Source organism: Alosa alosa, chromosome 12, assembly GCF_017589495.1.
Source record: "Alosa alosa isolate M-15738 ecotype Scorff River chromosome 12, AALO_Geno_1.1, whole genome shotgun sequence".
NCBI lineage: Eukaryota > Metazoa > Chordata > Actinopteri > Clupeiformes > Clupeidae > Alosa > Alosa alosa.
This window is the reverse complement of record NC_063200.1, coordinates 8,156,772-8,184,606: the sequence shown is the minus strand read 5'-3', so window position 1 is coordinate 8,184,606 and position 27,835 is coordinate 8,156,772. Positions and strand designations below refer to the sequence as shown.

The 27,835-nt window shown below is 40.0% G+C and overlaps 2 protein-coding genes across 8 annotated transcripts; one reads left to right on the top strand and one right to left on the bottom strand.

The window, feature by feature from the left end:
• The first annotated feature begins 163 nt into the window (after nucleotides 1-163).
• shc3 (SHC (Src homology 2 domain containing) transforming protein 3) lies at nucleotides 164-16,371 on the top strand. Of its 6 annotated transcripts, none has more exons than XM_048258919.1 (14): nucleotides 164-818; nucleotides 1,059-1,127; nucleotides 1,770-2,555; nucleotides 8,822-8,892; nucleotides 9,428-9,491; nucleotides 10,291-10,410; nucleotides 10,526-10,579; nucleotides 10,700-10,751; nucleotides 10,980-11,109; nucleotides 11,334-11,490; nucleotides 11,915-11,966; nucleotides 12,057-12,251; nucleotides 13,049-13,344; nucleotides 13,502-16,371. In XM_048258919.1, exons 3-14 carry the CDS (start codon nucleotides 1,971-1,973, stop codon nucleotides 13,625-13,627), a joined length of 1,902 nt encoding a protein of 633 aa, XP_048114876.1. In that variant the 5' UTR covers nucleotides 164-818; nucleotides 1,059-1,127; nucleotides 1,770-1,970; the 3' UTR covers nucleotides 13,628-16,371. The 6 variants fall into 6 exon arrangements, with proteins under 6 accessions (XP_048114876.1, XP_048114874.1, XP_048114877.1 ...); XM_048258917.1 differs by having other exon boundaries at nucleotides 1,403-2,555; XM_048258920.1 differs by having other exon boundaries at nucleotides 164-1,127; nucleotides 1,770-1,850; nucleotides 1,942-2,555.
• Nucleotides 16,372-16,470: 99 nt separating this feature from the next.
• Nucleotides 16,471-18,761, bottom strand: LOC125304540 (sphingosine 1-phosphate receptor 3). Of its 2 annotated transcripts, XM_048258922.1 has the most exons (3): nucleotides 18,607-18,761; nucleotides 17,856-18,073; nucleotides 16,471-17,456 (listed from the first exon to the last, which is right to left on the bottom strand). In XM_048258922.1, exons 2-3 carry the CDS (start codon nucleotides 17,890-17,892, stop codon nucleotides 16,837-16,839), a joined length of 657 nt encoding a protein of 218 aa, XP_048114879.1. In that variant the 5' UTR covers nucleotides 17,893-18,073; nucleotides 18,607-18,761; the 3' UTR covers nucleotides 16,471-16,836. The 2 variants fall into 2 exon arrangements, with proteins under 2 accessions (XP_048114879.1, XP_048114878.1); XM_048258921.1 differs by having other exon boundaries at nucleotides 16,471-18,073.
• Between the last annotated feature and the right edge of the window lie 9,074 nt (nucleotides 18,762-27,835).

Here is a 27,835-nt window from a genome sequence, read left to right as displayed (position 1 = left end):
CAGCCAGCTAGATAGAAAGGAAACATGTGACCACCTACATGTATACTTGTAATGGTCTCTTCCACTATTCTGCAAGCCATCCCTGAATGAGTCATCCAGCCCTCCTCTGATTGGATAGAACCATTAGATCCCCAGGGATTGCCTTGCAGAGGCAGAAAGGCCTCTCTCCATTCACAGAAACATTGGTATGCAAGCTGCTTTCCCATTCACACGAAGCGAAAATAATATTCAACATCACCTCTCCTTGCCGTTGTTTTTGTCGTTCCTTTTGTGTTTTTTTTTCCTTTTGTCTCTTTCAAGCTGCATTCAGCTGGAGCCCTCATCTCTGTTTTGCTGTTGTTTCCAAGCAGGAGAGAGCAAACGTGCGTGTTCTTTTTTTCCTTTTAGCAGGCAGGAAGATGTTGGGAGGCACTGCAGTACGAATGCTGCAGCAGGAGACGAGAGCAGGAAGCTTATGAATGACTGTCTGTCTCCAGATTCACACTTCTCTGGACCTTTTACATGAATGGTTTTTTTTGTGGGTTTATTGTTGATGGCCGTACAGATGGCTTGGCTAATTTTTGACAAGAGCTTGTGATAGCTGTAGTCTTGTGTGGTCATGGTTTTCCAGCCTGTCTGCTGTGATCACATCTTAACATTGTGTTATGTGCTGATGAATTATTCAGAAAAAAATTCAACAAGAGCTTGGCTGTTTGAGTAAAGGCAGGAATTTATTCAAAGGATAACAGCGTAGGTGACTATGTTTAGGCTTTGATTTTAGACCGTGTAATGAAGAAAGAAACCCATTCACTGCTGAAGAGTGGAAGAAAATCTTTCATGTATGTTGATTTTATATATTTACTAATTTATTGTAACTTTACACTTACTGTGGGTATTGCAAGATTACGTAAGCCAACTAATATTTCCAGGTTAGCTATTGAAGTCGTGGGCAATAAATATACCTATATTTCTTAAGTGTTGGCATCAGTACTTACAGTTAAACACTATTGGATTTACACAATATGATACAATATTTACCATTTTAGATTTTGATTGTGATTTTTTCTGTTCTGATAAAGGGGCTTAATGTCATCACTCAGAAGAAATGAGATCAGATTTTTAGTGAATGTAAGGATAAAGACTTTGCGGTAAGCAATATCATTATGATTATACTTCGAGTTCATCTGAACATTGCATTTTGAATTACTTACTTATGGGTATTTGCTGTTATCTTTCATGCTATTCAGTGCCTGATAGACATATTTTTTCTGTAAAAATGAAATGAATAGAAAATGTTTTTCATGGTGATAACTGATTGACAGACAATGGAGCAACCATTAAATGGGTTGATTTTTAAAAATATATATATTTCCCATTTTCTGTTACATTTTCCCTTTCATCGGTTCAACACGGATGAATTAAGAGGAAAAAATCATTGCTGCAGCCGAGAGGAAGCATCAGTCTGCGAAATTTGAGAATTGATTGGTTCTAGTGTGCTGTAAGTGGGAGGATTTTTTTGTAACAGGAAGTGATTTGCAGTGTTCAGTGAGCCTTTTGTTGAGAAGGATCTTCTCAGATCAGTGAGTCATGCTTTTGCTGTGAGCCGGCAGTCACTGGAGAGAGGCTGGCCATCTCTACCGTTGGACTCGTCTCTGCTCCTGTGGACCACGACGGCAAATTTGAGCATTCTACCATACTGTGGAAACCATTTTTTTTATCTCCTTGCTCTTACATCCTCTGTTTCCATGGATTGTCTGTTTTGCATTTTATTTTCTGCCACTGAACTGCAGAGCTGGATTTCAATAACAACAGCCTGAACAACAGCAAAGCCACCACAGCCATCAACACAAATGGGCAGGGGGGATATTAAGGTATTATATATAACCTTGTGATATTGTCATCTTTGTAGATCAGTTGCTATGTTAAATGAGGAAATAATTAGCTGGGCATTGCATCTGCCAGTGCAACTGTAGGCAGGCAGATAGAAGGGCATGCTTCACCGTACCAAATACAACCGCTTCAGGAATGAGTCTGTGACGTCTGTCGATGAGCTTCTCCAAGGCCTCTCCATGAACGCCAAGCTCTCGGCCACTCCGGCTTCCTCTGGCGAGCCTCCCTATACCCCACCAGCTGAGGGGCTCCCCACCGACCCAGAAGATGGTGGCACCACCCTTTGCACCCTTATCAACAAGGTGTCCAACTTGAAATTTGCCAACTCTAGTGGCCTCCTAGGCATCAAGAGCTTGCCCTCTGCTGTCAAAGACCTGGCCGTTTCCAAACTCCAAGGAGGAGGAGGAGGAGGAGGAGGAGGAGGAGGAGGCTCAGGTAACCCAGGCCCCTTGGCTCCATCAGCTGCCACAGGCACAGGCTCCTGTGGTTCAGCCTCCACTGGAGCACCGTGCTCCCAGCAGGACACAGCCACTATGAGTGCAGGCAAAAAGGGCAGGATGGAGGACATGCAGCAGGGTGGGGAGGGCTGGAACCCCAGTGCTGGGGGTCTGGTGAACAAGCCCCCCAAAGGATGGCTTCACACCAGTGAGAAGATATCTGGACCCGGTGTGACGTATATTGTAAAGGTAAGTCTATTTTTTTCTTCTATTATTTCCCTTTCTTCTTCGTTCTCTCTCCCTCTCCCTCCCCTGTATCTAGTTCGTTTTCTGAGGAAGAAAAAAAACGATGGGAGGTTGAGGATGTGCCCTGATTTAGTTATATTTTACACTTGTATTGGAAAAGGTAGCATGCAAAGATGATGTGAGGGACAAGAGCAGAAAACAGCCATTTAATAATTCAGACGATAGAGAAGGTCATCATGGAGACAGAGGCAAAAGCAGAAGTGGAGGAACACATCTTTGAAGGCAAAACAAAAGCCCTTCTGGGTGGTATATGCCACATAGCTTTCTTATCAATGAATGATGTCCCTACTACTTACAGTATGTCTTGTTATTCATGGAGAATAAGTATCCTTTTATTGTAATATTTGTGCTACATGGGAGTCACGGAGCTCTCACAGTTCTTTTTAAGCCCCTCAGCCCTAGTACCTGTGTGCATTATGAATGCAGGGAAATGGTTGTTAGGTATGTACGATGCACAGTGCTCAGCTGTCTCTGCTAGCTCTGGCTGAGAGCAGCATCCTTGTTAGCAAAGAGCATTTTTTAACAAAGGTAAAATGAAGTGTGGTGAAGGTACATGTACAGAAGGCATGTTTGTTGTTACGTGGCTAGTTAGTACTGATCATGCCAAAACAATTATTTCCTGCACAAAACACAATTGTGCAAAATGTATTTATGATGACAACATGATGTGAATCTCTACAACATACTTAGATGATTGATTTCTTAAAATTATATATTTGGGTAGAATTTTGTGAGGGACATAACATAAAGAGGTTGGTTTATGAACAGTTTGAGGAAGAATAAGGACTGTTGTGTTTTTTCTCTTGTTACACAAGTCATTGTCATCACAATGCCTCACTCTTTGACACTGGAAGATAATGACTGTTAAGGTAAAACCTGGCATTAATGAACATGAATTCGACATCGTTTACCTTTATTATAGTTTTGTGTGAGGGAGTCTGTCAGCACCACCATCACACCACTGCTGTTCAGAGACCGGAAAAGAGTAGGTTTGACATGCTCAGTCGATATAGCTGTGGGGTCAATTCCTGTTTCTCTCCGCTAATTCTGCTCGATTTATGTTTTTCCACCCTCTGTCCATCTGTTTTTCCATCACCATTTGTACACAATTTCTCTCCCCTTAAAATCCTCACTCTTTTTCATGCATTTTTGGTACTATTTGATCTTCTTATTTTGTAAATCAACCTTTGTTTTACCCTTTCCTCCCCACTCCATGTGTCCACTGTTGTAGCAGTGAATTTGACATGCAATGTTGCTCACAGCACTTTTAATTAGCCTCATGTGCTCGGCCATACCCAGCATGCACCATTAGGCTAAAGGGACAATGATTGACATTGACAGTGTTTCCTCTGACACACATTTTCTCAACACATGAGCACACAAGGTCTGCAGTTACTAAATCCCTATAGTGTGTTCTACTTTGGAAGTGGTGATTTGCCCACGGTTAGCTTTATGGGTGATTCTATGTTTTCAAAATAACATTTAAAATGGGTAACAATGTACACTGTGGCTATATACAACGGACAATTTCCTCAACAATATGCTTACATCAATAGTAGCTGCTTTAAGGTAATCTGATGTCATACTAGTGATGATTATTGTAGGCCTGTGTAGGCTACTTTTTCCCATTATAGAGCTGGCCCATAGTGGCTTAGAGCAGCCAGTATCCTCTTCATTCATTGTGGCCGGAACTATATGACTCTATCTATGCTGAGGGCAAAGCTAGTGAATGGTGGTGTGCATTACATGGGACGTGACTTACTTTATCAGCTCATAGCTTATGTCTGGAGCATTGAGTTCATAGCAGTGCAATGCAATGCAAAATGGAGACCATAAATCAGACTTGCAAAACACAGTAACAAGATGAGTCATATCATATTTTGCTTCAGCAAAGGCCTATATGATTTTATGCAGTTTTCCATGACATCTATAACTTCTGATTAAATAAATTCCATTGCAACATCTAATCCCTTTCATGGTAGTCATAGTCCATTTCAAATGAGAACACTTTCTCTGTCATCACCAGAACCAACACTGACAGATTGGTGGGTTAAAAAATGCTGGGCTGGGACAACAGTAGGTTAATGAAGATATTTATGAAGCTGTAGGTTAAAGCCTCAGTGAAACTGTAATACTAAATTAATGTGTTGCTAACCATGGGATGCTATGCTCACTTACAAGGAGACTTTGTGCACATCCCAGGTGCTGAACAAAAAAAGTCAATTATTTGTGGGAAATAAACACACTTCTTTGTGTTCTTTTTGAGTTTATTTTCTCATTTGGCAGATAATGTTTCGACCTTGCGGTCTTCCTCACATTCATGTTATGCTCACCCTAAAAAACATAGGACATATACAGGAGCTTTAAATAGAATGCAATTACCGCTAGCAAGTGGTAAAATACATTTTCCATGGCATATTAAGTTATTCTTGAAAACATTGACGCTCATACATCAAATTGCAAATAAGAGTGAAAATGCCTAAAACGTAATGAAATTATTATAATATTAAGACACCTGTCTAGAGAAACTGTGGCCATTTTAAGTGTGGGTCACAAATGTAGGAAGGTGGAATGCAGGCCAGGACCACAGCTTTTGCCTTCTCTGAGGAAACAGAGGATGAGTCATCAAGCTCAGATGATTCAGAAAGGTCAGGTGAGCTTGAGTGGAGGTTAGAGGTAAAGCAAAGGTAATTGGCTGGCTAAAATCGCATCTATATGTAGTTGACCTGTTAAGCTGGCTAGAAACAAATAGTCATTTTGTTTTTGTAGAACAGGTTACATTTAAATAGTTAAACTTAAAGATAAACTATAATTTATTGGGTATATTGCCATCCACGTGCATGTATATGAAATTGTATCATTAAAGACAGAAATGAGTGTATAAAGTTAGATAAAATAGGTATTTTTTTGTTTTGGCCCTCCTGTAAAGTTGGTGAAATGTCACTTTCTAAGCTCTCAAAATACAATACAAAGTTGTGACATTATCCTACTCAGTCCCTTCAGGATTGGTTACCAACTCACACGTTTGTGTTCTGTCTCATACAAGGATGACAAAGTACATTGTACTTGTCAATGCATCTTATTGACAAAAAATACTCCTTGAAAGTTGGCAATTCTGCTCACATGCAATGGAAGCAGAAATTCATATGTTGGCCCTGGCAGAAGACCTAACTTTTGATAATTGAAATGAGAAATAATTCTGAAATGATATGTGTGTTGTGATTTACTATTCACAAAATTAAATGGCCTTACAAATCAAAACCTTATGTAAGTTGCATTTTGAGAGGCACAGTGTACCAGACTCAAACTTGTAGCCTTTGACATGGGACAGACAAATTAGAAAGAGAGCTAAAAATGAAGATGGTTGTTTGGTAGAGGCTTGTTGGTAGAGGCCTCTGTAATTATCTTTTCTAAAACCCATGAGAGATATCTTAAGGACACAATACCAGATAATGTTCTTTAGCTGTGCAGTTGAATATACTGTATGAGCACCTAGATAATTTATGGGGCAGCCGTGGCCTACTGGTTAGCGCTTCGGACTTGTTGCGGGAGGGTTGCCGGTTCGAACCCCGACCAGTAGGCGCGGCTGAAGTCCCCTTGAGCAAGGCACCTAACCCCTCACGCTGTTGTTGCAAGCAGCTCACCCCGGGATTAGTGCGCTTCACTTCACTTTGCTGAGTGTGAACTAGATTTTAAATGCAGGTCACGGGATCAAAAGTGTATATATAATATAACTTTTGAGGCAAATCATTTTTCAAACCAATTCATTGTTTACATATGCAGGCCTCGGTAACCAGTTTATTGGTGCATGAGTAAACCTGTCTCCTGAAAGTAAAAACACTGTAAATATAATTTTGAGGATGTTTAGTCATATGAAGGACAGATAAAAACACTGCATTACATGGCTGCAATAGCGGAAACATAGAAAAGTGTGCATGCAGCATTCTCAGCACTGGAATATACAAAAAGTCTGGTATAAATTCTTGTCTGATACAAAGATGTGAAAACAAGCTGTTGTTATGGCCGTGGAAAGCCAAAACAGGTATTAGGACACAAAAGCAGGTTCAAGACAAGATGAAACTCCAGCAAGAGTCGGAATTAAGCAAGAACATAAACACTAGAGCAAAGTTTGGAAAATACATGAACCAGGAACACTTACTTACCAACAACTTGACTAGACATTCTAGTAACAAGACAAGTCTCCAATGGAGTGAGCCAGCAGGCTGGCAAAGAAAGAAACTCAGCCTCACCTCCGTATGAGGATGACAAAGGGTGGTAACAGGTGTGTAGAACCAACTCAACAGAAAATCAGGAAGTGACAGGTCAACACAAAACATGGAATGGACTTGTTACATTGTAAAATACAAAAGTACAACATGACCATTGAACATAAAATAACATACACAACCTGTTTGCACCTGTACTCAACCTGTGAAAGATGTGAACCTAGTTTAACCAATATATGTTTTGCTGAACGCCTGTGAAGGGCTGATCACACTAAAGAGAACAAATACAAATTGTGTACAAGAATTAAAAGAATTGTGGGAAGAAATTAAGCATTATCCAAATAAATTGTACACAGAAAAAAAGGAACCATGGGCACACATTTAAGCAGCAATAAAGAGTTCTGGTCAAAAATTAGCAATCTAACAACTGGGCATGCAAACCCCTTACAAACACCAACATCAACACTAATAAAAGGTTTACTAACTTATGTCTTTTGGTAATACATTGGGCAACATTGTACTGAGAAAGCTTTTTTTTTCTCTTTTTAATATTTTCTCAGGGTGGGCTGACCTGACCCCCAGAACTAGTAGCCTAGTGGGTGTCATCAAATATTCACTTAACCATATACCATTGACAATGAATTTTAAGCTGGTTGCTTGTAAATATGTTATTGTATAAATATTGTATTGTATTATATTGTATGTACATGTATTCAAACACATTAATCCCTATGCTGTTTGCAGGTTAAAATGCTGATATATTTTATTTTCTGACCTTTGGGTTTCTGTGGAAATTGAGAGATGGAAAGGAAAAAAAAAACATTTGAGGAGCTGTTTTTGCAATGATTTGCCCATGTATGCATCCCCTACAGATCCCTCAGCTATTGTTGAACAACACAGTTCTTGTGATATAAGATAAAATGCTGAATCTTCAGCCACCTGTATTCCCAGCAACCAGCCACGATGTGCTAAAGTCTCTATTGAATAGCAGAGAGGAAAACAATAAGATCAATGACATTAAATGCTACTTCCGTTGCAAAGCTGCACACACATTTACGATGACATGATGTCCATGAAAAGGATCTGAGAGTGAGATTCCTGAGCTTGATTTTTCCCAGAACAAAATGTTCTCTGCCAGTGATATTAGTCAGAGGTGATGCTGTATGTGGGTGGGTATTTCACCACATGGGATCAAGATGCAACCAGATTAATAGATGAAGTGTGCTTAGAGTTGGGTGTTGTAAATCTCAGGTGAAGCAGACACACAAGCTTTATCTCTGTGAGGCCATGTTTTGGACAAAGAGTACTGAATGTGAGAAAAATGCATTTGGACTGGAGTTAATCAACGGACTCCCTCTACTGCCTCCCATCACTTACTCCAACATATATACAACATTTTCTTTACCAAGTTTCAAGATGCAGTTATTTTTTGTATTCTATTAAAATAGATTATTTGTGTATGGCTACTTTAAGCAAGCATATTATTTATGAGTTATTTATGAAAATATCATTTTTAGTTATGAAGGACTCGTCATCAACACTGACAAATAAACTGAAACTAATGCAACTAACTAAAAAGTTAAACAGAACAAAAAAATCAGACTTTTTGTCTGGCGCAGTATTTGTGGCCTGAGAATGCATTTTATACTGGGATATTTGCAGGCTATGTTTAGAACTCAAGCTGTCTTGAGCGCACCATTACATTGGCGACAGCACTCCTCCATTGATTTGTATTCGATACCACACTTGATATTCAAGGTGGTATTATGAGAGTGATATGGTCTGATGCTAGCTAATTAGCATGCTAACTTATCAGGGAAACAGTTTCAGTTTGACTTTATATCAAATTTATCTTTGCACTGGGTAGTTTTTTTTTGGTATTTTTATGTTTTAAACTAAAGATTACAAAGCACCTTTTCTCCTTTCACAAGCTATTATATTCCCTTAGCTATTGCAAAGGTGACCCTTGTCCTCCTTTTCCAGTATTTAGGTTGCATAGAAGTCTTACGGTCCATGAGATCCTTGGATTTCAACACAAGATCACAAATAACAAGGTGAGAGACTGTCTCCTATGTAGAGGATCCAGCATAACATGTTTTGTGTTGTGCTTCAGAGAAGGTTGCTTTGGCTATTGAGTGCAAAAGCTATGTGGGCTGATAATGTCTGAGGCACAGGGCAATGTCAGATGTGATGGCTGTGGTGTGTCATGTCCACTTTTCTGCTTGACTTCCTGGAGTCAGCAGCAAGCAGTGGCACAGAGCCATCCAGTGCTACTCTCCCCTGACGACAGGGGGATGTGACTGATTCCTGATGTTTCTGTCAATTTATGATGATCTTGTGTTTTGTATTCAATATGTTGTAAAGTTGTAATACATTGCTTTATGAGGAGCATTATTTATTGTCTGTGTGCTAGTGTGCATTTTTTAAAGCCCTTGTTAAATGAACGAAGCAGTATGGCGCTATCACACAAAGCACCATCTTTATTTATCATCTTTGCTCATTTGTTCTGTTTTCCTTCTCACTTTGCTCCTGTCAATTCCATCCCCCCCTCCCCTAACACATGAACACACATGCTCTCCTCAACCCCAGGGAGGCCATCAGCCTGGTGTGTGAAGCTGTTCCAGGTGCCAAAGGAGGGCTCCGTAAGAGAAAGGTATATGCCATGCTCAATGCTAAAGAGGGATGAACGAATGAAATGGAATAGCCAGGAGAAAAGAACAGAGCCAGGAAGAGTGGGGTTGTGTGAATGAGCTAATGAGCTTAGAGGGGAGGAGGATGTTACAGAAACAATATGTGAGCACAAACTGTGGAGAGAGATGTGAGATGAGCTGGAGAAAAGCTGTGGGAAGAAGAGAGGGAAGAAGGCTGCAGCAAGAGGCTGTGTGCAGAGGAAGTGTGTGTGTGTGTGTGTGTGTGTGTGGGGGGGGTGGATGGCGTGGTACAGCATGCGTAGGCGTGCACACAGCCCACAGCGCGCACTGCGTGCCTGGTGACTCATGTAGTGCAGAGCACCGCTAATCAGGAGGCAGAGCACCAATCCCTGATCTTGCCTGTTGTGTGTGTGTGTGTGAGTGTGTGTACAGTATGTGTGTGTGTATGCGTGAATGTGCATGCAAGTATACATGTTTCAGATACTATATTTTGTTGCTAGAGGGCACTATTGTGTCTAGAGCAAGGGCACTATTGTGTCTAAAGCAAGTGCACTATTGTGTCTAGAGCAAGTGCACAAGCCTTTTTGGCCATGTTCAGTTCTGTATAGGTTCTCACATTTGGAAGAACTAAATATGTCATAATTTGAATATTCTGTACGGCATTGTTATTATTATTATTGTAGTAGTAGTAGTTTTGTTGTTGTTATCATCATTGTCATCGCTGTTGCTGTTATTGCCATCAAGCAATGTCTTTACAGTGTTTTGTAGTTTGAAATGAAATGCCTTATCTTATCTTTTCAGCCTCCTTCCAAAGCTTTGTCCAGCATCCTGGGCAAAAGTAACCTGCAGTTTGCTGGGATGAGTATCAACTTAAACATCTCTACCAGCAGCCTGAACCTGATGTCACCAGATTCAAAACAGGTGTGTTGTAAAATGCCTTGACTGGATGAATTTGAGACATTTGATTTCTTGAAGATCCTGAAGATCTTGAAGTCATTTTAATGATGACACTGTGATATGTTTGTTATGATTTCAGATAATTGCTAATCATCATATGCAGTCCATTTCCTTTGCATCTGGTGGAGATCCAGTAAGATACTAAAGACATACTCATTGTTATTTACTGCAAGATGCATTTCTTATTTCTAAGCACAGATATTGGTCTTGGATTGTGAACAGTTACATGTGTTTTTTTGTTTTTTTATTGCAGGATACAACTGATTATGTTGCATATGTAGCAAAAGATCCAGTTAACCGCAGGGGTAAGTTGTAGTTGATCAGTCAATGTAATGATTGTATTTATATTGATAATTATAAACATCAGAAACAGTTCTGATGAAACCAACAATTTGGCCATTTCCACCCTGGCCAGTCAAGAGAGAAGTAACCAGCTAACCAATGGCACCAAAGTGTTGTGTGAAATACAGTGGGGGCGTATTTGAGGTGTGACAAGATCTTTAATCCATCTTATGATCTATTTGTTTATATAGCATGCCACATTCTGGAATGTTCTGACGGCCTGGCTCAGGATGTCATCAGCACCATTGGGCAAGCCTTTGACCTGCGCTTCCAGTTGTACCTGCAGTGCCCCTCCAGCAAGCTGTCCTCATTGCACGATAGGTAAAGTCTCCAGTTCACCAGCTTATAACCCACAAAGGAGTCATCTACTGGAATAGACATAATGTTTTTCCTGTATGTACGATAGGACATTTAGTTTTTCATATTCCGAGAGAGAGAAAGAAAACAATCCTGAAGTAACTGCGCTGGGTCTTAGAAAAGATGTTGCAGGGTACTTACTCTCCATTCTCTCCCTTCTCTCCCTTTCTCCTTTCACTTTTTGACAGGGTGTTAAGTATGGAGGAGTCCCCATGGACTGAGGAGGATGAGGATGGTCACGATCATCCATACTATAACAACATCCCGGGGAAGATGCCTCCCCCAGGTGGCTTCATCGATGCCAGACTTAACAGCCAGTCAGCCACTGGCGCTGAGGGAGGACAGGTGGGTTTGCTTCTAATTACTGAGACGTTAAAGGATAGATTCAGCATTTTTCAAGCTATGTTTTTTCTAAGTATCTCCAAGCAATTTTGACTGGTGAACTGTCCATATATACCCATAGTGCAGTGTAATATTTCCTAATATTTCACTGAGATTTCCTCTTTCAAGAAGTGTACTTATTGTTACTACTAAAGCTTTTGTCACAGGCTCTTTTCAAATCCATTAAAACTGAGAAACATCAGAGTACTGGTAATTATCTTTGGACTGCACTGTAAGTGAGTTTGACTCATGCATTGTGAGATCAGGTTGCTATGGGTTGTTATGTGTTGAAAAAGCCCAAAGGATAAGCCATATACAATATTGAATTCAGTACTAAGCACACACATACAGTAAACGCTTAGGTGCTGTGCTGTTTCCTCCATTTCAGGGTCCAGTAGCCCAGACGTACTACCAGGGCAGACCCATGCTCATCCAGCAAGGTCTAATCACCTTTCCTTTTCTCACAGTACATTAAGAATGGGCTTTTCTGTGGCAGCTGACTCACATCCAGTATACTTTGTTTGCTGCAGGCTCAAGTGACATATATAGTATGCCAGAAGGGAAAAGTTCAGTACCAAAAACAGGAGAGGCCCCTACCTACGTCAACACGCAGCACATAGATGCCCAGGTTCTAGCTGCTCTTCAGGGGGAATCGGAGCCTTCACCTGAGGGTGGAGTCGGAGTGGTCAACAAAGACAGTCCCCGGAAGGACATGTTCGATATGAGTAAGTTTTCAGAGCCACTCACAGCAGCCACATATTATAAGTCTGGCAGGTCCCTTATCCAGACTGATATTCTTTTGTTAAATAACATGCGTATTATTATTATACTGTCATGTATAGTAGTTCCTACATAGTACCTGCCAGCCCTGCCAACCCTTTCACATCATATCGGAACGTCACATATTACCAACCGTCACGTATGTCCAACCTGTTATGTATATGTGTCACTTAATATTCATTTCTATACAAACCAAGACGGCAGATTCCTAAAGAAACGCAAGCACCCACACCATAAGTTTATCTAAATAAGCTATGTACCAAAAATTACATTTTACCGTGACTCGAAGAGCAGTAAACAGTGTTGTAAGGCTGCCTGTACAAATCTGCTTGGAGCTCCAGTGGAATTTAGAATTGCGACGACGAGAATTCTCGGACTAACCATTGATGTGCCGTGAGAAAGGTTGGGAATAAGTAGGCCTACCCACCAGCCCACCACTAAACTCGTGGTAAAGTGTGGTAAACAAAATCGGATATTTCAGGCAGTAAAAGCCCCGGTAAGAATCAAACTAGATTTTGTTGAAATCTACACACCTATGGCTACTGAAAAATGTAAGGTTCATTTAGCAAATGTTATTTTGAAGTATTAAGAAGTTTTAGAATTTTCGAACGAAATGGTTGGTAATTAGCACGTTTACGATAATTTCCACTGTCTTAGTGGGAACTGCAATTGTGTAGTTCTTAAAGACAAGATAGATAAAGCATTGTATTATAAAATTCTACCTGTGCTTTTTATCCTGCAGAGCCATTTGAGGATGCTATCCTTACACAATCCCAGGCACCAGGGCTGCACAAGGCAGCCTCAGTGGACAACTCAAGCCCCTTGTTGGTGCGCGCAGTGGCCTTCCGGGCCCAGGAGGAGCTGGAGGGCCAGCCCTGGTACCACCATGAGATGAGCCGCAAAGATGCGGAAAAGCTGCTGAAGGAGGACGGGGATTTCCTGGTGCGGAAGAGCACCACTAATCCAGGCTCCTATGTCCTCACAGGGATGCACAATGGAGTTGCCAAACACCTGCTACTAGTGGACCCAGAAGGCACGGTGAGGAACTCTGTGTGTGTGTGTGTGTGTGTGTGTATTTGAACATGCAGTCATATACTGTAGTTTGTACAGTATGCATGATGAGTTTTCAGTTGTCTGGATATCCTCGATTAAATGAGTCATTTGCAAATAAAACAAAATCATTTTCTTTTTAAAGGTACGAACAAAAGATCACATATTTGAGAGCATCAGCCACCTGATTGGTCATCACCGTGACAACAATCTGCCCATTGTTTCCGCTGGAAGTGAACTGTGTCTGAAACAGCCTGTGATTAGGAAATAGTGACACCCCACCCTTAACAAACAAAACAAAAACAAACAAACAAAAAAAAACTTGCGGGTCACTTCACCCAAACTTGAAACTTGAAGATGAGAACGGAGAATCTCCTATTGTCAGAGATTAACTACTGTTTGATGACCGTGACTTGGTCAGTGAAATGGTCATGGGGCATCTGGCTGGCAATCCTGGACGATTTGTTGATAAAAATGACATGATTTATAGAACTGTTATTATTTTGTTGTGATTGAAATTATATATTTTTTGAGAAGACATAGGTGCATTTGGACATACTTGTTGATTTGGTGTTTTAAAGCAAAAAGGGACAACTGTTAATACTTTAGATGAAGAGCAAATTGACCTCAAGGAGGGATTTAAAAAAAAAACAACGTATTTTAGAATAATCTAAAAAAGTTTTAGTTTTGTCTATCAAGCACAACAAGATTTACACCATTGTTGGTATGAGGTAGAGCAGAAAAATGAAAACAAAAAATACTGTTTGTATTTAACTATTTTAGGATTTGTCCTTAATTGCAGCTAATGTGACAAACTCATTTGGTAGCGTATCAAATCACTGTTGATTCTGCTTTTATGGAAAAGATGTGAACGTGTTTGCTTTACAGTAGTGACAGTGTCAGGCACATGCTCACTTGCTCTGCACAGGCACACACACAAGATGAAGATTCTCTCTCTCTCTCTCTCACACACACACACACACACACACACAGCTTTAAGACAACTGACATTTTTCTATTGAAGTGCACATGTCACTGCACTCGCATGACTTGAAAACTTTAACTGTTCTTGTGGTCATTGTTGGTAGACCTTGAACCCCTGGAGAGGTGCTCGTGTATGCTCACAATGTAAAATGTTTAATGCTTTTCAGAATATTTATGAATTTGGTTCCTTCTTTAAAATGTAAAGGATGTGTAGTACAATTAGTTCAGGGCTTAATTTATAACATGGATATTTATATCAGTTATAGCTTTCATGGCTTGATTGTGGGCTTAAAACAAGAAACACATTATTATTATTATTACTGCTATTTCTATTGTTATTTATTTCAGATTAAAATATTATTAACAATAGCACAATCAACACTTAGATTGTCTGTGTGAACAGTGAAAAGGTGAGTCACTAGTGTGGTCTTGCGCAATCACAGTGCCATTGGGCTTAATTAAAAGTGTCTTGGTTTTCACAACATGCAGCCTTACTTCAAACAAACAAAAATCAATTGTGTGGAAATGAAACGACAGCACCTTGATGTCACACTTCTGATCACCCAGATAACTGATCATCTGCATCAGCAGTCTGGCATTTTTATAGTTCACCTGTCAGTCATACAAGAATGTCCCTTGAGGACACTGAATGTGTATTCCCTTATAATAAGATGGCAGTGTGCTTACAGTTATACATGATTAACTACAGTCTGCAAACACTATCTATAACTCTATTTATGATACAAACTATGCCATTAAAGGGTTAAGGATGTAGGGATCAACAGAGACTATTGCAGCTTGCTGACACACAGTTCTTTTGTACTGTAATACTGTAGCAGAATTGTATGACAGAAATGACAAGACACACAGTGCACAGGGACATGGTTTATTTATTGCATTCAAATGTGATTGAAAATTAAACTCACGAATGCAAGTGCATACATACATACATACAGTAAAAAGTATCTTAAAGAGTCTGATTACAACAGTTTGCTTCATTTTTCATTTTCAGTGGAATTTAATTGAGATGTATTCTGTTGTAAAGCAGGCTACATTTTCTGGAAATGTTGGAAGCACTTTGAGGAATAATACAATTTCAAATTTCAACTTCAGTTACTGTTACAGCCAGGTCTTCACTGATGACTGCAGGTCATAATAAAAACAATCAATTGTACTGTTTTAAACTGATGTGATGGGTCATATTTAGCTGATGAGCTTGCAGTTGGTCAGTCTCCATCCTGATTTAGTTTATTTGCTAAAATACCTATGTAAGCAACAGACTATACTATCCTAACTGGAGTAAAACATTTATAGTTATTTCAATCTAACTTTGGCATATAAATGGCAGATAACACTCTTGGGTAAACTAAAGCTAAAGGGAGCCATGAGGAAGAAAAACACAACAAAAACTATTCTATATATTCTTGTGTATAGTTAGTATGTTAATGGACATACAAAGTAGGTTATTTATTAAGTGGAGTGTTCTATTTAAAAGTGAGCACTCCTTGTGGAAACAAGGTCAAGGTCATTTTCCCTTTCCAGTTCCAGTTCCAAACACATTTTGTATTTTATGTTACCCGATGAAAAAATAAATTATATTATTTCATTTAGATTCATTTTATTACATGCAAACTTAAGGAGTTGACCTTGCAAATAATTGAGCTATTACTCCCAAATGTTGGCATTGTAAGCAAACTGGCTGAACACACATTACAAGATTTATATTTAGGAAAATGTGCCTTTAATTTGTACCAATGGGATTTCCTCTTCAAAGTGCAATAGCCAGTCCAAGGTTTTGTGAAGTGGCCATGATTGACGAATTGCTGCTGGAGATACAACGAAGTTTCTCTCTGTTTCAATTTCAATTTCCCCGCACTACAGTCCAGTGGATCACAGGAATTTTGGACAGACAAACAAACACAAACAAACAAACAGAAAGTGAAGTCCAAACAATGTTTACATGTTTAATTTTCAGTTGTATGAGTTATCATCTTTCTGTATGACTGTTGGCAATAAAACTGTGAATGTGAACTTTGGTTTGCTGTCATCCCTCTTACAGTGGCCTTCACACATGGTGACACTAACAAAAACATCAAGAATAACAACAACAGAGCCATGATTTGAGAGCCAGAATTAGTACTTTTTGATTGATTTGTTGAAATGAATGATATTCAATAGACATAGGGTTAAGATATATTATGCATGCTTATATAGTGGAAGAGGCCCATACATTGGGCTATGACATAACCATGCATTTGTATACTGGTAGTTATTACCAGACCCATTATCTACTATCTAGGAGTCAAAGGCTCGTGTCAAATGCAAAAACCAATACAACAACAGTAATTTTGTGCAAGACTCTCGTCGTTGTCAGTCGTGGCATTACCTGACAACACAGACTTAGATGCAGTCTTAAAACGCATGTGTGTGACATTCTCCGAAGCTAGATAATGAGGTATGAATGAGATCTCAACTCGCTAGCCACTGAGCTTTCCTTTACAACGGAAGCTGCCTCTCAGATGCAGTGCCCTGTCGCTCTGTGACCTCCGGCTTTTCCTGGTCATTTGCCCTGTGGCTGCTGCTGGTCTTGCTCCGACTGGGTTCCGATACAGGTTTGGTGGGGGAAGAGTTGCATTTGGTGAGACAGCCGCACATTAGACAGAAAAACGCTCGACGCATTTCTCTGCTCGCTAGGGTGTATATCACTGGGTTCATGGCCGAGTTGAGCACAGCCAAGGCGATGAACCAGTCGGCCTTGAGTAACACGGAACAACGGCGATGCTCACACGCCACGTCTATCAGCAATAGAATAAGGATAGGAGTCCAGCAGGCGATAAAGACCCCGACCACAATGATAACGGTACGCAGAAGTGCAATTGATCTCTCAGAGTTGCTATGCTTTGTGACTTTACGACTGCTAGACTTTACCAGTGTGTAGATGCGAACGTACAGCACTGACATCGCCAGCAACAGGACCATGAAGATTGTGATGCAAAAGGCCACATACTTCTTTGAGTAGAGAGGCAGGATAGTGGAACAGTCGGGAAGGTTACCAAGGCAGTTCCAACCGAGGATGGGTAAAGCTCCCAGCAAAACAGCAATCAGCCAGCAAGTGCCTATAAGTAGGAAAACTCTGTCGTTTTTCTTGGCATCATATGGTCTCATCTTTATCATTGTTAGGTGTCTCTCAATTGCAATTGCTAGCAGGCTGAAAATGGAAGCGCCCAGCGCAACAAACATGCTCCCTTCCCGCAAGAACCATAGTACTGGTGAGAGATTAAACGTCTTCTCCCCAGACATTAACAAATTTACTATGTAGGTTCCACCCGCCAAAAGGTCACACAAGGCTAGATTTCCGATGAAGAAATACATTCGGTTATGGAATTTATGATTTTTCCATATTGCCACAAGAACAATAACATTTTCAAAGACAATTACGCAACAGAATATAAGGAAGGCGATAGTTTTTGGGTCAGTTTGCCCGTTTAACTTTTCCTTGCGGTTATCCAGTTTACCAGTGTAATTGTAATGTGTGCATATCTGATGGTTCATCTTTCTGGAATGAGTCGGCAGAGGGCAGTGTGGTGGCGCACAACCACTCCGGGCTGAGTGTAGGTCCTCGACGAGTGGAAGAAATTGTGTAGAACCTGGCTGTAGTCAGGGAAGTTTGGAAGGTGGTCCGTGGTGGTCATCACCTTAGGAATATAGTCCAAAACTACACATCCAGCTCCACCTTCAAAGAAGAAGGGACACAAGTTTTATCCAAAGTAACTTGCAAAGTAAAACTAGGCTAGGCCTAACGTGGATTACAATACACCATGTTGACATCGGCAAAGTTCTTTCGTGGACACAGTCTGATTATAAACTCATGACTAAATGTGAAACAAAAACAACGGAACAATTAGCATCCATTATTATTATAATAATAATAATAAATAATAATAATAATAATAATAAACAGGAAAGGTTAGTTTTTTAAGGCGAGGACTTGAGAAATGTGTAGGCTAAACTAAATGTTTTATTTTAGCTTACACCAACAGTTTTCACGACAACAAATATTAACTGTGTAGAATAAATGTAGAATATCTTGCAACTGTTGCCAAATTAGATATACAGTTAACCACTTATTAGAGCTAAACAAATTACCTGTTAATTCATTCATTGCCTGTCTCATGTAAAATAGTATTTCGCCTCGTTTAAGGTGTAGGCTAGGCTATATAGGTTACTTAGTTTCTGAAAGCATATTAGGAATATCTGAGAACTCACGTTTTAAGATGAGAAATCGAATCAACTTGTGTGGCTGGATTCATTGCCTGATTAATCCATTCTGTTGTCCAGTTAAGAGGAACAAGATGATGGTCATGGATTCATGCGCTTTCGTGAGGAGTTATGTGCGCATCTGTCTTTTTTCACGATAATGAACTTCAACTCTGTACGTAGCCTAACTCGCCTCTCTTTTCCGACACCACGGTTAGGGCGTCGTAACCTCCTCTCTTCAGAGGAGGGGCGATTGAGCAGGGATGCAGTGGAGGCTAAACACAAGTAAACGCAGTTCATTTCAGAAATAGAGTTTATCCAAAATATCCACCTCCTAGAGTTTATTCACCTCTCAAAAGAGTTTATTCACCAATTGCAACTTTTATCATTCAAATACCACTCTGTATTATCCACATTCACAATATGTACACTCTAGGAACCATTTAATACCACTGATACTGTTATAAACATTGGACAATATAGCCTCCACCATCATCAAACATGTTCCGAATGACTTTTTTAAAACGATGATTCAGCATGGCACAGTCTACCTCACAGAATTCATAGTTTACCCACCTCTTATTTTACCACTACATCCCTGCTAAAGAGTGTAAACTTGTACAGACTCCTAGCAAGATGGCATCCCCCCCGGAGAGGTCTAGGCAAACAGGCCTAAAGCGTTTGCACAAACGTAAAAATGAGTACCACCTTAATAGAATCCATAATCAGTAGCCAAACAAACTGTAAACATAGGGTGCTCACATGACGTTAAGCATTTTCTGGCGCGTAATGTGAAGTTTGAGAATCTAAAACCCTGTTTTCCCAGTTGACATGACAACACATAACCGGCGTTATCAGAAATCTCCCCTTTGGCCAGAGTTTTTAAAAATAATCGTTTTCTGTGATAAAAACGGGGTTTTCGTGTAAATGAGAGGCCAAACCGCAGGGAAATACCTGTGTCTTCCCTTCGTGTAAACGGGTCCTGCATCTAAATTACAGGGTCAAACACAGAAAAACCACCGTTTGCATCGTTTTCGTAATGAATGAATTTCACCTTGCTTGATTCATAGTCAAGCAAGACAATGCGATTCATAGTGCATTGAATTCAGTTCAGAAATTGACTGGCAGCCAGTGCAAAGACTTGACGATTGGAAAAATATGGTCTCTTTTCTTGGTTTTGGTTAAAAGTCTGGCAGCAGCGTTCTGAATTAGCTGTACCTGTCTGATGGATTTCTTGGGGAGGCCAGTGAGAAGGGCGTTGCAGTAGTCAACCCTGCAGGATATGAATGTGTTGATGAGTTTTTCTAAATCCTGCCTAGAAACAACATCTCTGATCTTAGCTATGTTTCTGAAATTAAGATCCCAATCTAGAATTACTCCAAGATTTTTAACATGGGTACTAATATGAAGTGCCCTAGATTCTAAGTAGGCACTTCCTTCTTTATTCACAAACAGGATGATATCAGTCTTCTCGTTATTTAATTGAAGAAAATTAAAGGTACAGACATTCTGGTTTAATGGGACTAAGATCATCTGGTGAGAGAGCAAGGTTGATTTGACTATCTCTGCATAGCTATGATAATCTACCCTGTACTCTCAGGAGCTCCGAGGTGGACAGTTGAAATTACGACCAAAAGGAGGTGTGTCTCGGTGAAATGTTGCGAGATAGCTGGGAGATTTCACACTTTCCAACTCAGAAAGTGATACTTGAAAGCCGTTACTGTCCACCAGTAGCGGAGTGGTAATCGGGAGAGTCGGGAGTATTCTCGGCCGGGCTGATTACTGTGATCTCATTTTCTTTGCTGTGCAGCCCTTCACTTTTCACTCCTCCACTACGATGACCTGAAAGTTCCCTCTACATTCACTGCCCCCAGCTCCTGCGATCTAACGGGTGCCCCTGAGCACCTACCCCCATGCGACAGGCTTCCCAACTTCCCAATGTGATTGGAGACAACGATTGAACGTTCATCTCTATAGCAAGCCTAACAGATAATGAACCCATCTTCAACTGCTGGAAGGGGCAACCTGCCATCAATGTCTGCAGCATTGGAAGTGCACCTGAAAACAGCAGCACCTCAGATTGGGAGTCTGCTAGCACTCGAGTTAATAGCCTAGGCTGCTAGCTAGGTGTTGGGAGGGAGGTTTACGCAACATATATACTGCACATAATGTACCAGCTGGCTACATACAGTACACATAGTTACTATATCTCTCTTGCCTGGAAGCCAGCTCGAATTTACCCCTGCCCACAAACTTATTTGCATGAGCCACGACTAAAAGACTTTGTTTCATACTGTGGTAATGTCAAGACTAGAAGACTGATTTAAAACAGCTAGGATTACTGCATTAGACTAATCGATTGATATGACGGGACCACACCCCAACTCAAGTAAAACTCCCATGATTTCATTCTGACTTGATTTAGTGACATACAATAAAATTGCTTGAAAATTGTATAGTCGGCAAGAGGGCAACGGTAACCTGACCCTAGCCAGATGAATGTCGTTCCGCTTAGCTCCGCCTAGCTTCACTCACATCCATCTGGGACCTCTTCCATTGAGAGTGATTTCTCCAACCAACTTTATGGTTTAGCCAATCAGGACGCAGGGCGGGAGTTTCATAGATGTGACATAGCGTAGAAGCGACTGTGAGTCTGTTATTAGCGTCACGGGTTGGCTTCGATGTGAGTGGTTGAAGTAGCGCGTCAATAGATGACGGACAAGTGGCTTATTCAATCATATGCAAGCATTTTTGATTAGGCCCAGCCTTCTGAAGCAACACTTCAATGGATCAGTTCCAGATGGATGAGTGGAGCTAGGCGGAGCGAAATTCATCTGGCTATTGCCAGGTTAGGGCAACGGAGGGGTCGGACCACAATCTCCTAGAACATAATGTCAGCTTGTAGCCTGCTTTAACCAGTGAACCATGGGTCGTGTAACGGAGGCGAACTGAGCTAGCATGCTAATTGCGTGTGTAAATCCTCACACCCCTAACCTTAAGAACACTTGTAACTGCTGAGTTGGAAGCCTGGGCTTTTAGCTTAGTGGTTAGAGCGTTCGACTCCCATGCTGTGGTGCTGTGCTCTGTTACAGTGGTGCTGTGACCCAGATCATAGATAGATAGATAGATAGATAGATAGATACTTTATTGATCCCCAAGGGGAAATTCAAGGTCTCAGTAGCAGACATCACACACAACATGCACTTACAGCAGAAAAAGTAATATACATATAAAAAACTCCACTGTACAATAGAGACAGTAGAAGATAAACATGATACTAAAATACTAAATACTAAATATACTATATAAACTAAATCAAATATCAACATAGTGTGCTTAAGGATGATCAAGCATGACAGGGCAGGAACTGAGCCTGTAATTCAGTAAGGTGCTCTATGAGAGTGAGTGTCATTGTGATGGTGCAAATAAGTAAGTCCAACAAGAGAATAATGTATAATGTAGACAAGGTAATATATAAAAAAAACTATATCAGTGCAAGAATAGGTTGAGGTAACAGGGTTACAGCCATTGGTCAAGTATTAAGTATAAGGTATTAAGCATCAAGTACGGCCACAGTGCAGGAGGGAGGGAGGGGTTGTGGATATGTGCTAATATAGCATGTAAACATTGTATTAAATATGCAAATTAGGCCTTATCTCGTTAAAAATGCACTAATTTGCATACATTTTAAAAAACAAAATCAGATTGTCTGATAAAGCCAGGCTCAAAATATTTTTTTCATTTTGTTGTCATATAAGATGGGAAAAGATTTACTGAGGGGTTTATGGACATCTACTTCTATTATCCTGTAATTGACCTGTACAACTGTGATATGAAATTTCTAGGCCCGAAATTAGAAATGGGTGTATCTTAGGATCTAAATGTAAACTAAATATGTTTTTCCATGTTTCTGGGCATGAGGAACTCATCTATAGCATTGATAGCACTCTAAGAGGTCAACATCATTAAGTGCAGTGAAGATCACTGGCAAAACATCTACTTCTGTTATCCTGCATATATATAGCAGGGTATTTATTCGGGGCAATAATGATAAAAACAGCAGGGGAAGGATGACATGAACACTTCGAGCAAACAGGTGGCCAATCAGAGATTCGAAACAAACGAGAGACCAACATGTCACAATGCAAAAACGCCGGTTTCCCTATTTACATGCAACTGCGAAACTGGAGTTTTCCAAATAGTTTTTGTGATTTTCGTGTAAATGAGAGGCCAAACCACGTTGAAATATCTGCGTTTTCCCTTTGTGTAAACAGGATCTTATTTTCCCACAGTTCTGGGCTACAGGGTGGGGCAATGGGTGTGGCCTGGGTGTGGTTTCAGAAGTTCCGACACTTGGGAACCTAAATGGTTGTGTGCTGCTCTCTCGCTCACTTTCTCCTTTGACTGTCCAACAGTACAGAGCGATAAACAGCAGACTCAGTTCTTCAATTGAAGAAGAAATGTTGATTGCCTTTGGAACTGGAAGCCATTTCTGTTATATGGACCCTTTCAAGAGAGTTCCATTATCAGCATCATAGTTGGCCCCACAAGACTTCCTTTTTAATATTCCATATGTTATCTTAATGCAGAGGAAGTAGATTGGGGCCCAAATAGAATGTTCAAGCATTGTTTTTGTTTACCTTGTTGAAAGGGTCCATAGGCATTCACAATGTGGTTACTGCACTGGGTCCTTCCACTGGTTCTGCACTGCTAGCATTTCATGCTTTCACTGGCTGTGATACAACATCTGCATTCAGTGGCCGTGGTAAAAAGACTGCCTGTGATACATGGCGTGTATATCCAGAAGTTACAGAGGCTTTCCATAAAATGTTGCATATGCCACAAGAGTTGAGTGATCTTTCCTTGTCTCAACTAGAACGTTTTGTGGTGCTGATCTACAGGGTTCCCACAAGTCTATTCCAGACATGGAAAGTCAGGGAATTTGATCATTTTTGGAGCACTGTCATGGAATATCAGGGAATTTTGTTGTATCAGTTTAAAATATACTTTCCAAAATACATACAAATACATTTCCAAGCAGAATTGGTGTATATCTGGTTATTAGCTGTATGGCTTCCTTAAGTAGCCCAACTGTGTTTATTCAATGCCTCATCTCCCGCTCTAAAAAGATTCTTGACCTCTATGCGGGTACTCTGAAATCATTGGTCGCTATGTTGTACTATTCATTATATAGTAATAGTCATGGAATTTTACATTTGACTTAGATCCAGGGTTCCCACTTTATGACAGAACAAGTGCATGCTTAGAGGTCAATGAAGCAAGGAAACAACTTTTTATCCAGAGGTCAAGATCCCTGGAAAACATCCCCCCTACACAAGCTGCTTTGAGGCAACACATCAAAAGAGCAATACACCAGGCTAACATAATATGGAACCTCTGTATCAATCCAACAGGGGATGGATTGATACAGATGCAGGCTGGCAGCCACGTTGGACAACACTCCGAGGCATCACAGGCATGCTATGAGCTTGTGCACTGTGGTTGTAAAAAGGGTTGTACCGGGCACTGCAAATGCAAAAAGGCAGCATTAATGTGCACAAGCTGCACAGCTGTTTTGTCGGCCTTTTTCTTACCCCCAAAAGCTAACGCCTCGACAACAACTTTCACTGTAATTTTTAGAATGCTGATATGTTACCTGTTCAATGTTACATTGGGGATTTGTGATAGGAGTTCAAGTTGTGACTTTTTGATAGGAGCTCAAGTTCAAGTAGGGCTACATTTTTGTCATGTCCATATTTACAGAGGTGGAAAGTAACGAAATACATTTACTCACGTTACTGTATTGAGTAGTTTTTCTGTGTATTTTGTATTTTTTAAGTAGTTTATAAAATCGGTATTTTAAATTTTACTTGATTACATTTTGAGTGAAGTATTGTAATTTTACACAAAAAATCCCATCCGTTACTTGAGTAAAAAAAAAAAAGTTAAGACTAACGAAAACAGAAAGGGAGAGAAAAGAAATCGTGCCCTAAACCACTAGCCTAGTGATAATGATCAGCATGTAGCCTACAACAGGACATCAAGCTGGCGCCATGCAGTCTTTCTGAAAGGGATGGAGCTGGAGCTGGAGATGGATCACGAGATGCAACAGATTACATGTGTAGCCTAACCTATGAAAGTGTATTTTCCGCTATTTCAATGGGTTGTCTCAGTTCGTTTTAGCACTAATGATAGCTGTGATATTCAAGCAAACACCATGGGATTTCGTGTTTTGACGTTTGTGCTCACCTTTTCTTTGGAAAGAAGTTTATTAGCAGTTGTTTCCCCTCATTTTGATGTCTCTCTTTTTAGTAACCGGACTTGGCTTTCTTGGAGAAAAACATTGCACCAGCAGCACAACAATTAGCGGTCCACTACTAGCAATGCTCAACTAAATAAACAAAAGATAGACTACCTTATGAATCGCAGGCGGACTAAACCATTTTAGCTCTTTAACAAGGGAGAGTGACCTTTAGACAGTTTTCACTATGTTTTGTATACAAAATCCAGTCAGTCAAACTTTAAATTTCGTCTGACATTCATTTTGACATTTAATTTGGAAGTTAAAATATTCAGGGGTAAAATAAATATATGGTGGACATATATATATATATTTTTTTTTTTTTCCAGTAATTAGCTTAAATTTCCAGTGAGTCTATTCAAATTTTCACCACACATTATATTAACACACTATAAAAAATCCAAACATAAGAGTTATGTGTATTAAAGTGGAATGACACAGGAAAAAGTACTGAACGTGCCTACTGAAATTTCTTCAATACTTTGTGGAAAAGCCTTTGTTTGTAAAGACAGCTTCAAGACATTTCCTGTATGACAAAACGTATTAGTCACAGTATCAGGTGTGATTTTGGCCCATTGTTCTAAAACAGATTCAGGGGTCCCTCTTGTGAATCCTGATCTTTAGTTACTTCCAGAACTGTTTAATTGAATTTAATTGAATTGGCTGCCTTCAAGTCTTTCTGGAGCTTACTCCGAAAGTGGTCCTTGGCTTTTTGAATTGACTATCCTTCTGACTCCCTGGTCAGAAATATTATGCAGGAGATCCTGCATGGCAGTGATGTTTCTTCCACTTGCAGATAATGGCTCCCATGCTGCTTGCTGAAGATTCTGAAGTTTTGAAATGCATCTGTAACCAGTTTCATTGATATGTTTTGCAACAATAAGGTTGCAAAGGTCTTGGGAGAGCTTTTTTGCTTTTATCCATCATGAAATGTTTCTTTGTGTGACACCTTGGTAATGAAAACCTTTTTATAGCCCATCAATATACTAACCAAGCTTATATTAATTTGCACAGATAGAAAGGATAACTACTCTAACTACTTACAGATTCCAGCTCGTTCCTTCCCTTTCCTTGCCTTTAGTGCTTTTTTTCTTAGCTTGTTCAATACTTTTTTCCCTGTGTTATTCCACTTCATTACACATGACTCTACTTATGGAGTTGTTTGGATTTTTATGTGTGGGATTACCTGAGTTATTACTAATGCCTGGTGAAAATGTTGTACCCCGTATTCCACTTTTCATGGGCCCTCTCCTCCATTGGGGCCCTATACTTCCCACTCTCCCCCCAGTTCGACGCCCTTTTAGTCTGCTGAACCTTCTGCTTGTTTCCAAATATGAAAAAACAACTCAACATTGGCCTCCCTGCCTCAGCTGCCTGTGAGGGGTATTTCAGTTGGATTACTGTTCACTGCAAAGCGATGCAAGGATGAGTGCAACTAACTTTGAAAATCAACTACTGCTCAAACTTAAAAAAGGAGAACTCCGGTGATTTTTCACATAGATCTCCATTTTCAACGCCACCGAAAGTGCTGTCGGTATGAACAAAACTGAAACAATCGGTTTTACCTAGCTCGAGTTGCTGCAGCGCTACACACTGGGAGCATGAACATGGCTGTCTTAGCTGCTGGCTGCAGCAACTCGAGCTAGGACCAAAGTCCTTTTCAGGCAAGTACCTCCACTCGGGCGCCATATTGCAACACTTTTTTGGGCACTTATCGTGCATCTATTTCGGCAGAAATGCGTGTGGCGTAAGGCTTCACGACACCAATCTTGCTCCAGCAGCGAGATCACAACAGATGATTGGCACGATGTCTTCACAGCACACCACATGATTGGCTCAATGTATTTTACAACACACCACATGATTGGCTCAATGTACTCACATGTCAACGTTTTGCCGCTGAAGGGTTGTGATATTTGTAGACAACTGACTAACCCCATGCATTACTATGGATTTTTTTTGAGTGCTGTATCTCCTCATTAGAAAGTCTCTGGCAAAACTGGTTGTTCTGGAACCCAAAAAAAAAAAAAAAAGTAACTAAGTAACTTTTACTTAAAGTACATTTTTAAATGAACTACTTTTTTACTTTTACTTAAGTACATTTTCAGATCGGTATTTTAACTTGTACTTGAGTAATGTTTCATCAAGGTATTGGTACTTTTACTTGAGTACAATATTTTCGTACTTTTTCCACCTCTGCATATTTATATGGAATTGTTTGGTGAAATTATACATTTTGTACTTGGATTTGCCCAATCATTGGATCTTTTGCCAGTGATCTTCACTGCACGTAATGATGTTGACCTCTTAGAGTGCTATCAATGTTATAGATAAGTTTCTCATGCCCAGAAACATGGAAAACATATTTAGTTTATATTTCTATCACATTTAGATCCTAAGATACACCTATTTCTAATTTCGGGCCTTGAAATTTCATATCACAGTGGTACAGGTGAATTACAGGATAATAGAAGTAGATGTCCATAAACCCCTCAGTAATTCTTTCCCCATCTCATATGACAACAAAATGAAAAAAATATTTTGAGCCTGGCTTTATCAGACAATCTAATTTTTTTTTTAAAATGTATGCAAATTAGCGCATTTTTAATGAGATAAGGCCTAATTTGCATATTTAAACATTAAAATATAAAAACTTTCAATAATTTTTTTTCTTAGTTTGACATGAGTAATCAACTGAGAAAGTTTCATGGTGATATCTATTTATTTTTTTTTACCCCATTCACCTGTAGCGTCACAAAATATTACAGAGGTCAATGACCTCTATCTGACCTCAGAGGTCAAACTGAGAATGCCTCCAGATCTAAAATTAAAGCTTAGGTCATCAAGAACAAACCCTGAAAGTTTAATGCTTCTTTCATAAAAAGCAAGATCGTTGAGCTTAACAGCCCCACTATTCGGCTCCCACGACAGAGCCAG

Coding starts and splice junctions, on each gene's coding strand:
- LOC125304540 (XM_048258921.1), bottom strand. CDS start 17,892: ATGAACCATCAGATATGCACACATTACAATTACACTGGTAAACTGGAT.
- shc3 (XM_048258918.1), top strand. CDS start 1,971: ATGCTTCACCGTACCAAATACAACCGCTTCAGGAATGAGTCTGTGACG. Junction 10,752..10,979: donor AGATCCAGTTAACCGCAGGG/GTAAGTTGTAGT, acceptor TTGTTTATATAG/CATGCCACATTCTGGAATGT. Junction 11,967..12,056: donor ACCCATGCTCATCCAGCAAG/GTCTAATCACCT, acceptor TGTTTGCTGCAG/GCTCAAGTGACATATATAGT.